At 59.8% G+C, this 16318-nt stretch overlaps 1 protein-coding gene across 1 annotated transcript in view; it reads left to right on the top strand.

Moving 5' to 3' along the window:
- INTS3 (integrator complex subunit 3) overlaps nucleotides 1–16318 on the top strand; it is a 51120-nt gene that overhangs the window by 21999 nt on the left and 12803 nt on the right. The window contains exons 11-20 of the mRNA XM_073323475.1: nucleotides 529–635; nucleotides 1248–1367; nucleotides 2889–3018; nucleotides 4161–4215; nucleotides 5289–5392; nucleotides 6031–6075; nucleotides 6938–7057; nucleotides 7423–7576; nucleotides 10022–10090; nucleotides 12942–13017. Coding sequence (XP_073179576.1) covers nucleotides 529–635; nucleotides 1248–1367; nucleotides 2889–3018; nucleotides 4161–4215; nucleotides 5289–5392; nucleotides 6031–6075; nucleotides 6938–7057; nucleotides 7423–7576; nucleotides 10022–10090; nucleotides 12942–13017 — 980 coding nt within the window. The remainder of the gene's footprint in view (nucleotides 1–528; nucleotides 636–1247; nucleotides 1368–2888; nucleotides 3019–4160; nucleotides 4216–5288; nucleotides 5393–6030; nucleotides 6076–6937; nucleotides 7058–7422; nucleotides 7577–10021; nucleotides 10091–12941; nucleotides 13018–16318) is intronic.

Raw genomic sequence — 16318 nt, 5'->3', positions numbered from 1 at the left:
CCAGTTACCCAGTGCTGTTCCCTGTGCTTTTCGCTCCTGCCCTCGAAGGCAGGGGACTCGGTGGCCACGGGGCTACAGCAATGCAGCAGCAGTTACACCAGCACTATCTCCTTCCTCCCCCTCCCCAGCCCGCCCTGGGAGCAGATGGTGGTCACCAGCAGCAAATGCCCTCCGGAGTAGTTTTCTGAGTGTGTGGGCAGTCGATTCTCTCTCTTGGGGCGTGCCCGGGGGCGAGCTAGTGGTCTCAGGGCATCAGAGTTGAAGTGTGTCCCCAGGCATGCCGGGTGACCAGCGGCCAGGCAGGAAGGGCCAGTGCCAATTGATCCTTCTTTTGCACTGAAGTCTGACCTTCCTCCAGGGCAAGGGAGCCTAGGCCTCTGCCACCAGCCGCAGGGCCTGGGGGCTCCTGCTCTGGGCTCCCAGCTCCAGGTGGGAGGTGTGGGGAGCCAGCTGGTTTGGTGCATGGGCAGGATCAGGGAATGCATCTTGGCTTGGACATTTCTCATCCCTTTCCTCCTCCCCACGCAGACCCCTGGCCCCTCTGTTTGACAACCCCAAGCTGGACAAGGAACTCCGTGCCATGCTGAGGGAGAAATTCCCGGAGTTCTGCAGCTCACCCTCACCGCCTATCGAAGGTAGAGCACCCGGGTCCTACAGGAGAGCGCCTCTCGCTGTGCGGGGCGGGGAGCTTTCCTGGCCAGGTCATGGCTCTTGGAGCTGCAGACTCACTGAGGCAGCTCTACACTGGGTGGCTGGAGCTTTACAGCCATGAATCTAGGAACCCAAGAGCAATTTTCAGAGGTGCCAAGCCCCAGAGACCAGCTGAATGACATGGGAGCTGCGGGAGCTCAGCGCTGCTGAAAGCCAGGCTCTTGGGTCAAAACTTTCAAACTTGGGTGCCCATCATTGCCAGCCCTTTGCCCTGGACTCCACTCTGCCTCGCATCTCATTGGGCACTGCCAGCCAGGACTGGCCTTGGGTTCTCCTGCTGGCCTAGGTGATGGCTAAGCAGGAAGGGTGGTGCATGGTGCCAGTACCTAAGAAAACTTCTGTGCTCTGTGTGGGGCTTCGAAATAGTGTCCCTGGGTCGGGAGCACCCCCAGGTAAACTGCAGCGTCTCTCACCAGCACTGCCCTCTTCCCAGAGAGCTGCGGCCTCGCCCCAGGACTCTGCCCTGCCCGCAGGGCGCTATGAACGGCCAGGGTAACCCAGCTCCCATTCTGACTCCTGTGCCTTCATTTTTGCAGTCAAAATTGAGGAGCCAGTTTCCATGGAAATGGACAATCACATGTCTGACAAGGATGACAGTTGCTATGACAATGCCGAGGCTGCCTTTAGTGATGATGAAGAGGACTTGAATAGCAAAGGTGAGAGGCTGTGGACAGCAGGGCCACCTGCACCAGCAATTGGCCAGTAATGCCCTCCAAGTGCTGCTGTATTTACTCAGTGCAATTAGCAGCCTCTATGTGCACCATTGTCTCCCCAGCGCACTCACTGGTTCCTTTCCTTCCCAGTGACCTGGCCCTGAGAACAAGCCGTGAGCACGGTTCCCAGAAAGCCACTTCTCCCTGCAAACAGCACAGTCGCTGAGCCCAGGGCAAATCTGTCCCTGCAAACAGGGCACGGGGGGCAGAGCTGCTCCTCTGTGCAGGGGGCCCGGAGCATTTACCGAGCGCTCTGCAGTCATTAACCAGTGCCGGGAAGCTGATACCTGCAAGCACTGGGGAAGGTCACATGGGCCCGGGCTCCTGGGGTCCCTGTTTCCTGAGTCTTAGCATCCCCAGGGCTAGCATTTCCTCCGCTTTCCTTGGAGGCTTTCCTAGGCCCTCCTGGCTCAGGCTCGAGTGCTCTGACTGGCTTCTGAGCCTCCCGCTGAAATGGGAACCAGGCTGGGCCGAGCCATGGTGCGCTGTTTGCTGGGGAACTCCAGGATGGCTGGCTGGGGAACCAGCTCGCTCCTTTCTCAGGCAGCCCTTTCCGGCCCCTGACAAAGGCTTGCACATGTGGTTTTTGTTACACGCGTGGCAGGCCTCTCTGGGAATCTGGACTTGGGCCATGGGCTGGCTGGTCTGTTGGAGGCCAGAATTGCTGCTCTCAGAAGCTGCAGGCACCTGGGATCATTTCTTCCGCTGGCCGTTGGTGGAACAGCTCTGCAGTCTCCCCAGCGCTCTGATTAGAGAGATGGGGCGGGGTCCTGAGAGAGAGGGGTGGGGCAGCCCAGGCTGAGAATGAGCCGGTTGCCTTTTGCCGTGCCGCAGGCTGGTGCCCCACAGAGCGCTGGGCATGCTGGCCCCAAATCCACACACACAGGAAGCTTGAAAGTGCGATCAGTTCCCTTGGACCATCTGATCCTCACAGCTCCATGATGTACCATCTCTGCTGTGGCCTTCGGCGATTAGAGCCGGACGCTGGGAGTCCTGGGCTCTATCCCTCACGCCACCGCTGCACGCTGTGACTTGGGGCACGTTGCTGAACAGGGTATGGGTGAGGGGCAGCCGGGATACCTCAGTTTACCAATCTCTGAGCACTCCCCTTTACCTACCCTAGGGGTTGCAAGGCTTCTGACTTAATAAAGCACCTGGGGGTCTTTGGATAGCCAGCAAAGTGCCAGCATTTGGGGATGGGCCTGACCCAGAGCCCCAGCTCTGAATGCCTTGGGATCCAGCTCCCACCTCCCATCCGCGGTGTTGTGACACCTCGTACCCTGCTGAATGTGGCGTGCGCCTGTATCCAGCAGTCCCGCTCTGAGCACAGGGGTGGCACGGTGGTTTCCTTTGGGTCTGGGTGGTGGCTGGTGCCCACCTCTCAGGCTTGCGGTGATGCCAGCATGTTACAGAGCCCGACACGCAGGCAGCTCGGTTAAAGCTCAGTTGTTTTCTCCACTGCAGGGAAGAAGAGGGAATTCAGGTTCCATCCAATCAAAGAAACCATCGTTGAGGAGCCCGTTGACATCACCCCTTTCCTGGACCAGCTGGATGAGTCTTTGAAGGATAAAGTCCTGCTACTGCAGAAGGGAAGGTGGGTCTTGGCCAGTCGCGCTCTGTTCTGTGTCGGTCTCCTCATGCAGCAGCATGCGGGATGCTCCAGCCCTGTCGAGGCAATGCTGCAGAGAAGCCCTTGTGGGGCATTTATCTCCTCTGCAATGGAGGGCTTGTCTGAAGGAGGTGTGGGGGTCAAGTCTGTGAGCTGTGTCTTTTATTGGGGGGGTCTCCCTCGGGCACTGGGCTCCTGTCCAGGCACATCAGAGCAACCGTCTTGGAGCCACTCTCTGTAGGAGGCAGCAAGGGATGTTGGCTGAGAACCCTGGAGTCTCTGTCCCCAGAACAGAGGCCGCCTCAGTGCTCTCCTCTCGTGCCTGGAGCCTGCCCCGTCTCTAGGGCCGTACGCCACCCTTGGTGCCCCTAGGGAGGAGGTTAGTGCCAGCTGTGCTGGTTTTTCTTCCGTGGGTTTATCCCCCGGCCCATGTGTCCCAGCCGCCGCAGGGCATCCGGGGCTTAGGAACCCGGGGCAGGTGATGAAAGGCTCCCTATCCCGCAATCCTCCATGCGGATGAGGTGCCACGGTGGGAGGTTTGATTTTTTCCCTGGCTAGCTGGGCGTGCTGGCCGTTGGGGGTATTGCTCCCCAATTGCTGCAGATACTGGCCGGTCCGGGTCCCAGATAGCCCTCTGTCTCAGGGACAGTGCCCGGGTCACCCCTGGGAGAGCAGCTCCCTTCCCTCTGTCCCCACGCCCTGCAGAATGCTCTGTCTTTCCTTTTGACCTCAGCGTCCTTGGAATTAGCTCCATCTCAAGCAGGCTGACGAAGCTCTTTGCTTCCCAGACCCAGGCTCGGCGTGCTGATCTCGCTGGCAGCTTTAAGTGCATTTAATCTTACGCTGTTAGTCAGCTCGTTTGTATGCTGTTCCATAAAGTGTCCAGAATGCTTTTGTAGCTAGGTCTTGTAGCATGTTCTCTCCCTGCTGGCCTCTGCAGTGTGCGCTTGTAGGCACGCCTCCCTGCCCGTGCCGGAGCAGTGCGAAGCAGGGCCTCTGAAACTCCCCCTTCCAGCTCTGGGGTCCTTTGGGCCCCTGCACAGAGGCGGCTGGGTACAAAGCACCATTGTCTCCTCTCTCGCTATCTCCCGCTGTAACTTGGATTGCCTCTTGTTTTTATGCTGCAGCGATACGGAAGCCCAGTGTGAGGTCATGCAGGAAATTGTGGATCAAGTCCTGGAGGTAGCTGCACAGAGCCGGACGTGACGCGACGCTCCTACCACGGGCTGGGTGACATGAGAGCAGCTGGGGGGTGGGCCTCAGAGATGTCTCTCCATGATCCAAGCAATCACGTTTCCCCTTGGAAATGTGACTAAGCAAAGACCTCCTGGAAGCAGCACCATCCTGTGGGGGAAGCACGCCTGTGTGAAGGTGTCTTGGTCCCGCAGGGCAGCATGGGGGCCCCGGGCACGCAGCCAGAGGCTGGGGGGATTGTACTGTGTGGGAGGTGAGGGGAGGCACCCTAGTGCCCAGATGCTCTTGTGATGGGCACACTGGCAGTGCTTGAACAGCTTGCGTCTCGGAGTGGCGTATTTACCACCCTGAATGCTAGTTGTGGCGAGTGCCCCTGGGCACTGAGCCAAGGGGGCGTCCTGTCAGTTTTGCTTATCTCAAGGGTCCACATGATAGATTCCCCCTGCTTTGATAGTGCTGGGCTTGGGGCACACATCTGGGTGAGAGCCCAAAGGAGCTCCCAAGGGGCCTCAGCCAGCCGGGGGTCGTGCTGGCCACTTGCCAGGAACCTAGCACGTCCTGAACAGGGCAGATTTCCTCCCCCTCGCCTTCAGCACACAGGGCTCCATGCCAGTGCCCGCTGCAGCGTCTGCAGGCCACGTCTCTGACCTACTCAGGGAGGCTGCATTCGAGAGCCCGGTGTGCTGAGCCCATGCAGGACTGGAGAGTCCTCTTGCCCGCTGCGTGGCTCCGTTTCCAGTCGCCGTTTGCAGAGGTGGCCTGAATTAGTGGCTGAGTGTCCTGCAGTGATTGTGAAGTGCTGCAGACCCAGGCGTCTGTGCGGGGCTCGTCTCACTGGTAACCAGCTCTGACAGCCGGCGCTTGTCACTGTGCCTTGGCAACAGAATGGATCTTGTGGCGCTCAGGCCACGAGTTCCCGGCAGCCAGTATGTCTTGCCATGTACCACAGTACCAGGCCCTCACCCTGCCCCTTGCGACTGGACCTGAGCTGGTGGATGACGATCAGAGATGGCGCTTCATTTAAGTGACTTTTTCTCTTTTTCCTCCTTTCTTTTCCCCAGGAGGACTTTGACTCAGAGCAGTTATCCGTCCTAGCATCCTGCCTGCAGGAGCTATTTAAGGCTCACTTCCGCGGGGAGGTCTTACCAGAAGAAATCACAGAGGAGTACGGATTTATTTTTCTCTGTCTCATCCTTTCACACTGGCAGTTGGGTTTTTCCCACTATAACTTCCGCTGCTCCCAGTGACTGCTCCGCAGGCCCCAGCTTCACGGAGCAGAGGAAACCCCGTCGGTGTCTGGCCCAGCGTGCTCCGCCAGAGCTGTCGCAAACGGCACAAAGGCAGAGCAGCTGCAGCACCCAGGGCTTGAATGAGACCATTCTCCTGAGTGCACCGTGTACTACCCCCCACCGCACTGCTTAGCGTGAGCGACATGTGGCAGTAGCACCACACCACTGGGAGTCCCCCAACTCTCGCTGCCTGGGGACCCCAGATCCAAGTACCCCACCTGCCACCTCCTAGGCTGGGCCGGTAATTCCCTAGTCTTCCCCCTGGTTGTAGGAGTCGGGACTCCTGGGTTCTATTCCCTGTTCTTCCAGTGGCCTCTAGCACCTGCCCTCTCTGTGCCCATTCAATGGGGGTTACTCCACCGGCCAGGGATGCCAACGGTCAGACCCGGAATGCTTGGGAGGGCGGTGAGGTGCCCTTGAAGGGCAGTGTATTAGACTGTTAGCTTCCTCTAGCCCCAGGTGGCCGTTGCCAAGTTGTCATGGCCAGCCGGCTGACTACGCGCTTTCCATGCAGGTCTCTGGAGGAATCAGTGGGGAAGCCGCTTTACCTAATATTTAGGTGAGTCTTTCTGAGTTTTAACTGACCGTGGTTAGGGTTTTCTCTGGTGTCTCCCACAATTCTAGCTGAACTCTGCACAGCTGGGTTTAATACGGTCACTGCTGCTCTCTGCCCCCTTGTATCCCAGGTCTGTAGGGATTTCCTGCCACGTGCTCTCAGGCCAGGACAGCTCCAGGCGCTGTCGGCAGAAGGCCGTGCAGAGGCACCCAAGAAGAGGATGCTGCATGGCAGTGTGTGTCACGGAGCACTTGGGCCCAGCCTCCAGCTCACGGCCGCAAATAGCAGCTGAACAGTGGCGATACCCTGGGCCACTGCTGACCCACGGCTGCATCTGCACCAGTTTCCCGCTGTTGAAAATGCCTCATTAAGCTGCACTGATGCCAGCCCAGGGATTCCTGGCTCTTGGAGCTGTGATTAAACAGCAGCTGTGTCCTAATAGCCCTTTCCCTCTGAGCGGGGACTTCTGGGGGCAGGGCGTGAGCACCGTGGAGTCTCCAGTCCTCCCATCGCCTCCCCTCAGCCCTTCATGGGGAAATTTAGCTCCGTGGATCCTGTTTAGTGAGGAGCTTTCAAACAAGGCCTTGAAATCCCAGCTCCTCCCTGCTCTGCACAATGTCAGATTCTTCCTACGAGTCAGGCCTTGCCCTGAGTCTCCCCAGGCACTGTACCGCATGCCAGCAGCCACCCTGGGGGGACAGTGTCCTAGTGGGGTAAGACCTCCCCTATCAGATCAGCCCTGTGGACCGTGCAGGACCAGGAATCGGGGTTCCCTGTGCCAGCTGCACAGGGGAACCCTTGCGCTCGGCACAGGGGTCTCTCACATCTGAATGTAACTGTTCTCCTCCCGCCCTGCCCCCCACAGGAACCTCTGCCAAATGCAGGAAGACAATAGCAGTTTCTCTTTGCTGCTGGATCTCTTGTCTGAGCTCTATCAGAAACAGCCGAAGATTGGCTACCATCTTCTCTACTACCTGAGAGCGAGGTAGGGGCGGCCGGGCAGGCCAGGGGCAGGTTGAGTCCATCATGGGCCCGGCGAAGAGTGCTATGCGGGTGGCTCTCACTAAACAATCTTGCTGTCACCCGGGGAGCGTGCTGCGGGGATTGCCGCCCAGCCAGGCGGCTGCAGGGGCTTCTTGTCTTTGCAGTTCAGCTCGTGTTGGGTTCGTCCTGGGCCCTTCCTCCCCGCCCACCCCAGCCCCTGCTGAGCAGCCTCGTCCGCAGGCAGAGCCTTCTGGGGGGCTGAGTCGAGCTGCTCCTCGCCCAGCCTCAAGCAGCAGCCAGACAGAATCCCTCCCTGGAGTCCACTCGCCGGGGCAGCTCACTCATGTCGCCCTGTGGCCCCTCTAGCAAAGCAGCAGCAGGGAAGATGAACCTATATGAGTCGTTTGCCCAGGCCACGCAGCTGGGGGACCTGCACACCTGCCTGATGATGGACATGAAGGCCTGCCAGGAGGATGATGTGCGGCTGCTCTGTTACCTCACCCCATCCATATACACCGAGGTGAGAACCCAGGTCGGGTGGGGGGCCCCCCAAGGTCTCCGCTGCAGGTCATCCCGGTTAGCTCAGGGGCATGAGGCGGCCTGAGCTAGGATCTTGTTAGGTCAGCGGGGCCAAGGCAGCCCTGGGCCACACGGGATAATTCATCCGCCGGGTGCTTGGATAGGGGCTGCAAGCAGAGGTGCTGGCAAGTCGGTAGGGAATGGTCTTCTCTCAACTGCAGAGCCACCCCCGGCGCAGCGAGAGGGCTCAGTGCTCCTGCAGGAGCGCTGCTGTTTGAACTAGACCTTCAGTCAGCGTCCTGACGGCTCCCAGGTGCATGAAATCCCCTGGTGCTTTTTGTAGGTATCAGGGTGTTAATCTTGCACTCCCGAAGCTTTCCAACTAGACACAGTTCTGTTCTGCACTTCCTGTCTTACTCTGTGTTGTTTGGCTGTTAGCAGCTGCCATGTTATGCCCCAGAAGTGGCTGCATTTCAGCTATAGGTAAATCGCTTGCTTACACTTGGCAAGGTTTGCGAGTGGTGTGGGTAAAGGTGCTGTAGAAGTGGAAGCTAGTTAGGAAGGCTCACTTCCCTCCTTGGCCTTTCCCAACCAAGTCTAGCCACGGAAAGGTGAAAACCTGCCAAGCTGCAAGTCCCTGGCTGGTCCCTGTCGCACGTTCTCTAGGGCAGTGTTCAGGCCTTGACTTCCTTTTCACTCTGAACCCAGAGAGCGAGTTTTCTCCTGGCCTGCCCCATGTCCTTGCTGTCAGCCAGCTTGTGGTTCTAAGCAGGCGTCTCTACGGGGCTCGGCTTTGGGAGCTCCAAGCTGTTACTTCTGTCGCTCAGCAGCACGGCAGAGCTGGTCTGTTCTGTGGGATTCCGTGGGACAGTCAGTATCCGAGAGGGGAGCCGGGCTTCTGCATGGCCCCATGTATGTGCCAGCTAGTGGGGCTCAGGCTTGGTTCACACGGCTCATCCCAGGCTTGGCCAGCGCAGCAGTTGCCTTTCCCCTGCCAGGATGATGATGGGGGTTTGGCTCTCGGCTCCAGTCCCTAGACTCTGAGGCTGCAGTCATTCATTTGAGCTGATCCCAGGGAGCAGAAGGTGAGAAACCACGGGGCTGGAATCCACCCAGCATCCTGCTGCAGTGCTGCAGGGAGCTCTGGCTCAGCACTCAGCGGGGTAACTTGACACGCTGAAACTGACACGGGTCACATTTTTGAGTGTGCTTTTTAATGCCCTGGGAGGAACAAGCTGATCGCGTCGCCCGGCCCCCTGCTGGCTGACAGGTCAGGAACATCTGCTGGGCGTTAGGAAGGGACCACCTGGGGAGAGTCCAGCCCACGCTGTTCTGTGGGGAAGGGGGCGTGAACGGGGGGGTGAAATGTGGCCAAGGGAGAGGAGAGAAAAAATATGGAAAATAACAAACCTCGGGGAGGGGTCTTGTCCCTCAGTCACTTCCCTATGCAGCGCCCCTCCCCCAGCATGCTCAGAAAGGGGGCCCCGCACTTGTGATGACAACCAAGGAAAACCCCTCGTGTGAATCCTGTGCCCCAGGGCTGCTGCGGGCCAGTGTGTCTGCTCAGATCTTCAGGCCCTGTCCACCCTGGGGTCAGACCCATTCTCCTCTGGAGAGGGGCATGGCCAGCACCACTCGGGCACAGCTGCCTTGAAGCAGTGGGCCAGCTGCCATCAAGTGGCCAGGGCCTCTGAGCCGTGCCAGGATTGCTTGCTGCTACCCGCCATCTGCCCCGATCACTTCTGCCCTTTCCTCATGGTGTGTTTTCCCTGCAATTTCTCTCTCACACACACGAAAGGCTGTGACACTAGCAGATGTAGGGGAAATATAGGGCTTAATGAGATGCCTCTGGCCCAGCTGATTTCCCCAGGCAGCCGCATGTCTGCTCGAGTCAGCACGGCCAGGGTTGACGTTAGCTGCTCCTTGGGAGAGCTCCTCTGAGCCATGCTCTGCAGCCTCTGTGCTCTCCCGGGGCCTGGTTTGCAGAATTTAATGCTGAGCGAACCCACCTGCCTCCCATTCCGTGCAAACCCAGACGAAAGGATCAGCTTGTCTCTCAGCCCTGCCCTGCTGCTTTGCTAACCCCTTCCTGCTGGCCGTCCCTTGGCCTGGAGTGCCCCCTGCTCTGCTCAGGGAGGGACGCAGGCAGCGTTCTCCCCTGGGTGCAAGGTGGGGCAATGCTGCCGTGAGTCGGGGTGCCGGTCTCTTTCAGCCTCAGCCTGGACCTGTGAGCCAGCCAGGGCCCCCAAGAGTTTCGTGCAGGTCCAGTCAGCTCCTGGTCTGCGCAGGAACAACATCCAGCTCAGCTGACTGCAAGGCATGAATGTGGGGTAACTGCATTGTCCTTGGACAGGGGCGATCTCTCCCCCTGCTCCTCTCAAGGCTGCAAGTCTGCTTCTCCCTGGGCTCCTCTCCTGAGCCCCTGCTCTGCTTGCAACTCTTCCAGTTCCCCGACGAGACCCTCCGGAGCGGGGAGCTGCTGAACATGATTGTCGCTGTCATAGACTCGGCCCAGGTAGGAGCGGGGGCTCTGCACTGGTGGGGAGGAGCGCCAGCTCTCAGAACTGGGGCGGGGAGGGGCAGCATTTGTCTCCTTCTCTGTACCAGGAGCACATAGGCTGAGCTCAGCATGGAGCTGCAGAAAGGCAAGGCGGGATATACCATTCTGGGAGCCAGCTGCCATCTCCTGGGGAGCCTTTTGCACCCCTTCATTGTCGGGAAGGGCAGAGCCCTGGGCTCTGCAGCAGCCTTTCTAAATCCATGGGGCTGCCTCATTTCCCTGAGGGGCCGGGCCGCAGCGTCCAGGGTCGGTTTGTTAAATCCAAGCCACGTCCTTCAAGGGATTGTCAAGGCCTGGAGCTGCTGCAGGGAGGCGGGGGTGGGAGCATGGAGAGGGATTTGGCTGGATATGTTCTGATCCCTGTTGAGCTGCAGCTGTGTGGGAACGGCGGGTGAGGGGGCGGGAGGAGAAGGCTGCCGCAGAGCTAACTCTCCCGTGAGAGGAGAGCTGGGCGAAGGGGAGTCCCCCAAAGGGGCGAGACATAGGAGACTGTTGGAGGCCTCCCATAGATCCCGTGGGAGCTCGGGTAAATGTGGCACCCCAGCCAGCCCTTCCTAGTGCTGTGAGCAACAGGTCGTGGGGCCTCCGCTTGGCTGGCGAGCGCTGCGTGAGGAGCAGGCGGCTCTCACCCCACAGCACTGGGACGCCGGCACACAAGCTTGTGCTGCAGATGCCAGGATGTTTCTGCACACCAGAGAGAGGTCGCCGTAGCCTTGGGTCAGGGTCCCCCCAGCCGGCCGGGGCCCATGATCTGCAATGAGATGGCCCAGCTGCTGCTCCTTCCCCTCGCCACCGCCTGGATGAGGCCTAGGCCGCATGGTCTGCATCCCTGCCACCTCCTGGTGCCGCTCCCCGCCCAACGCAGGCTGCAGCAGTACGTGGCTGGGAGATGGGAACCGACTTGACTGACTCAACTCGGGTCCCATGCAGCAGTACTGGGGGGGCAGTGCTGCTGGGAGACCATTGCTCCAGGCAGCCGCAGGCTGGGGGAGCCCATTCTGGTTGGGTTTGGGCCCGGGCCGTGCTCACCTCTAGCCAGAGCTGGCTTCCCCCATCCTGATGTGACAATCCAGAGAGCTGAGCCCTGCTTGGAGACCCTCTCCCAGCAGCAACGCTCAGGAGTTGCCATGACATCAGTTCAGAGGAACCCAAAAATAGTCCATGGGAGGCCGGCTGGGGAGAGGGAGGTGGCTGCAGTCCCTGGCGAGTGCCAGGCGCTGAATACTTCTGCTGTCTGGGTGCGTCTGGAGCGCGATCTGCTGATAGCCCTGGAACTTGCCCTATTTATACATCAGCTGAGTTTTCAAAATGGCTCGGTAGCTGCTTTCCTGGGCAGCTCTGCCTTTCCCAGCTGCAGCAGGGCGGGCGCTTCAGCCAGGGAGTTTTGCTTGGCGGGCAGCTAGATGGTATCAGGTATGGGAAAGGCTTGAGTCATGGTGCCCGACCCTCCTGTGGCTCGGCTCGACTGGCTCCTGTCACTGCTTGTGGGCTCCGTCGCTGTCTGCAAAGCACAGCCCTGTTTTCCCAGCACACGGTGGTCACATTTCCTCTCCCCTCCCATGTCCAATTCATTCGTCCCTTCCTCTTATTCTTCCCTGCTCGCTTCATCTGTTTCCCTGCAGTCCCTGGGTGGCCCAACCTGCCTGCGAAGGCAGCCTGGCAGGCAGAGTCCTGGCCTCTCCCTTGGAACTCAGCACTGAGAAACCTCCCAGCCGATGGGGATTCGTAACACGACAGACAGGGCCTCTGACGGACACGAACGCAGCAAGGGGCAGGCAGGGAGAGGCGGGAGTGCTCTTGGCTCTCCTAGGAGGCCGCAGGGCCATGGCTGTGACCAGCTGCAGCCCTTTGTCTTTGGAGAGCAGCTTTCCCGGACCACTGTGCGGAGCCAAGCAATAGCATGGGGAGAAGGGGCATCAGTAGCAAGCGCGTGAGGCGTAGGGGGAGACTGCAGGCATGGCAGAGGAGAAGGCTCTTGCCCCAGTGGGGGAGAGGGGGTGGGAGAGGAGCCGGGGAGTCGTGCTGGCAGCTTGCTGTAAGTGGGGCTAAGGGAAGGGCGACTTGCAGTCAGACCGTGAGCCGCTGTCAATGGCCAGGTTCTGCCCATGTGCTTGCGCGTGAGTGTTCCCGTGGGTTCCTGCTGCAGACAAAATGGGCAGGGTCCATGTGGCCCCTCGGGCTGGGCTGGAGGCCCCTCTCTATCTGCACCTAGCGGGGACCCAGCCCTTGAGAGCGGGAACGACGTGTGATTGATTCCCGCCGTGCCCTGGGGTCCAGCTGTGGGTCTCATTCCCTCCCCCAACTGCTGGTCCCCCTCACCCCTGCTGGTATCTGCCATGTTCTGTGCAGCAGGCCGGCTCCCTTGGCTCTGCACCGCCTGGGGTTGAGGTGTGAAACCATGAAGCTCTCTTGGGTCTCCCTGGAGCTGCCTAGAACGGCTCTGATTTACAAGCCACCTGCACTCGGGAAGGTTTCCACTGCGCTCGGCTGGATCCCTGTTTTTGCTGGGGAGCCGTTCGTGTGTGCCAGATGGGCCGTGCTGGGGCTGCAGTTCCTCTGCCGCTTCCTGCCACCTGGGCTCTCCAGGGCTCATCTCTGTACAGCCAGGGCTGATGGTGCTGCACCAGGTGAGCACCGTCCCCCGCAGCTGACTGCCGCACCACCTGCTGCTGCTGGGAAATCCCACCGCTCCAGGGTTAACGTCATGCTGGCCTGGCCCCCTCCTGCACACAGCGCTCTGGCTCTTTGACACCCCCCTCCAGCTCCAGGCCTTCCTGCACTTACCCTGCTGTGCTCTGCTTTCCAGCTGCAGGAGCTGGTGTGTCACGTCATGATGGGGAACCTGGTGATGTTCCGAAAAGATTCGGTGCTCAACATCCTGAGTGAGTAGGACCCCCCTCACCCGGGGGGGGGGGGCGGGCCGGGGAATGAGGTAGGGTGCCATACTTGGGAGGCGAACATGAATGCAGCTTAAACAGTCACCAGCAGCCGCTCGTCTTGTGCGGCAGACTCTGGCCCCCAGCTGGGCAGAACAGAAACCTCTTCTCCCTGCTGCTTTACTCTGGGCTGGCAAAACCTCTCACCACCTTCCCATGACCGTCAGGAGCTGAGTCAGCCTGTGGCTCCTTCCCTATTGACATCACCCTGGGCATCGTGAGTCCAGACGCTGTCTCTCTCATGCCCAGCCCTGTGGTGTCGGCACCAGGCAGCACCTTCTGAGCTTTCCTCAGCCTCTTTCAGACTGGAGATGTGCCGGCCAGGGCTTGGACCGTGCTGGGGCAGTTGAGCTGATGTCTCCCTGCTTCCTAGGCAGCAGCTCCAGCAGTCCACATCCCGAGGCTCTGCTCCCAGCCAGGCAGGGAAGGGTGCCCGGTGCATGGGCAGGTGGGGCTGTTGTTTCTGAAGCACCTGCCTGGAGGAGCCTGTAAATCAGCCTCCACTCGGCAGTGTGTAATGGAGACGTGGCTGGCCAGTGCTGTGCTCTCAGGACCAAGGAGGAGGTGGCTTTCTCCCCTGGCGCTGTCAGACCTTCGTGGGTGGCACTGCTGACGGCATCCGGCGCTCCCTGCAGCTGCCTGGAATGGCATGCTCCTGCTACTTGCAAAAGCCCCGGCCCTGGGAGCGCTGAGTCCCCTTCCCAGCTGGGAGGGCCTGCTCACAGATCAGGACCATGGGCGGGCAATGCTGGGAGCTCCAACTGGACCGAAAGGTGGCATGAGGACAAGGGGCTAGAGCCCTCGTTGACCTGGACTAAAGCAATGTGGGGGTGTTCCCGAGGTGGGGGGAGGAAATATCCCTCCCCTCTGCTCTGCAAAAGTCATACAGTCCGTTATAACTCTGCAGGTAACAAGGTCCTGGTAAAGAGATGCCCAGGCATGGCCTGCCAATGCAGGAGCCTGGCAGCCTGGGGCAGCTGCGGGCAGCTCTCAGGGCTGGGACCATGGCACCAGCTGCCTGGAGATTGGCGTTTCCTCCTCAGATCCATGTCATCTTAGCTGCACTCCTAAAAGGCTCACTACCCCGAGCGGGCTTGTTGGATTAGTTGTTTGATCTGAGCTGTGAGCTGTGCTGATGGGTTTAACCAGGCTCGAGACAGAAGGCTTGGCAAGCCCTGATTCTTTGCAGCGCCAGGCCCTTGGTAATCCAGAGACCCGCTGAACAGCATGGGGCAGGTTGTTAGTACCAGCTCAGCACACCCTCCATCGAAGGCCTGGGCTGTGATCAGTGAGCTCGGATCATTCCCCCTCTCCCTGCGACAGGCTGCCAGAGCCTTTCAGGGGAATGTCAGGGAGAAAGGAGGGAAGGAAAACCCCGCCGCTAGTCCCGCCATCTCCACATGTGCACTTAGCCGCGGGGTTTCTAGGGGGCTCAGCGTGTCCGCTCACAGACTCCGGCCGGGACCAGTGCTCGGAGTGTCCTGGACCTGACTAGTCCTGTTTGCAGTAGTCTGCCCCCATGATGTTAGCAGCTGATAAGCTCTAAGTGCCTGGCCGAGGCTTTCCATTGTATACAGTATCAGCTGTTAGTTCTGGGGGGTTCCCAGACAGCAGCCGTCAAAACCCTGTCAGGCTGACAGGTGGTGGGAACAGTCGGAGGTGGACCTGTGGTCTGACCCTGCGCGTCAGGGTCTACTCCTGTGAAGCCTGGGGGCTGGGGTCCCCCTCGTGTTTGCTGTAGGACTCAGAGGTATTCGGAAAGGCCAGCAGGGACACTGCATATCCAGTCTGACCCATGTGTACAGCACAGGCCCGGGGACTGCCCTGATTTAACTCCTGGGCACCTGGAACAGAGCTTTCAGAAAACCACCGCTCTGGATTTCAGATTTCCAGGGCTGGAGAATTGCCTGGCTGGACAGGTCCAGGGGGCATTTACCCTCCGTCCCTCCCGGTTAAAAAATTGCACCTTAGTTTGATTCTGAATCTGTCTCGATTCAACGTTCAGCGTTGGTTCTTTTTCATCCTGTCTGCTGGGCTGACGAGCCCAGGGTTGTGTTCCCCACTGAGGGAGTCGCCCCCAAGCCTGCTTTGTTAAGCTGAGACTGAGTCGGTGACTGAGAGACACATTCTGCGGCTCAGCTCTGAACCCTCTGCCAGGATCCTGACCTCACCCACACACACGCCCATTCGCTCCTTGGAGCCCCCTGAGCAGCAGGAAGGACCCTGGCCAAGGAATCGCTCTTCCTCTGGGGGACTCCCCTGGGGGGCAGAGAAATGCTGGGCCCAACAGTCCCCCCCTCCTTTCCCTGGGCTGGGGTTTGGGGCTGGGACACTGTCCGTTCCCAGCCTTTGCCTGTAGCCCAGCTGGTGGCTTCCATGCCCAGGCCTCACCCCACAGCCCCAGGGCTGGGTGCTGGATTTCTTGGGAGGCTGAGACTGTTCCTTCATCACTGCAGGAGCAGGACGTCCTGGTACCAGGGGCATCGCCAGCCCCTTCCCCAAGCCTCACCCCTGAGGGGTCCAAGCCCCTTTGTCACCAGTAATTAACCCTCATGCTCTTTGCGAGAGCTTTGCTCCTGAGCGACTGGGGTCGGTGCCATCTGCCCAAACCACTCGGCTTACGGGGCCTTTTTGCACTCTGCTGAATATTGCGTTTCACACACGCCCCACCTGGCTCGCAGCCAGCAGGCAGATCATTAGCATTCGGAACATTGCACAGCACAGGACGATCTCCTGGCTCATCTGCCGCCTGCACCCTGTCGCGGGGGCCTCTTGCGCTTGGCTGGGGGTGCCTGCAGAGCCCGAGTGTCCAGGCTGGGACACTGAAGGGGTAAGAGGTTCCCCCAGCGAGTGCCTGAAGAGGAATCTCTCCCGCCGCTCTGGTCTGTTTAGCTCTGGCCCTGGCACAGCATGGAAGGCTCCAAGCAATGCTCCAAACCCCCGGATTAAAGAACCCCATTCATTCCCTCCCTCTGAGACCCTGGGGCTTTGAGCCATTCAGAACTGCTTGAGTGACCCCGCCTGCTGGCACCCCGTGTTTAAGCCAGCACAGAATGCTCAGGCTCCGCTTGGCTGCTGGAATCCTGGATCCCTCTGCCAGGGCGTGGCACAGACAGACAAGGAAAGGGCCACCCACACTCCCCTGCGAGACTTCCCTGCAGCATGCAGCCCCCTCACTCACATCTCTGCCCTGCAGCTCATGCTTGTCCTAGGCCCCTGCTGCCTGCTGGAGCTGTTTTCCCTGCGT

Source organism: Lepidochelys kempii, chromosome 24, assembly GCF_965140265.1.
Source record: "Lepidochelys kempii isolate rLepKem1 chromosome 24, rLepKem1.hap2, whole genome shotgun sequence".
NCBI lineage: Eukaryota > Metazoa > Chordata > Testudines > Cheloniidae > Lepidochelys > Lepidochelys kempii.
This window is presented reverse-complemented; position numbering and strand designations above follow the sequence as displayed.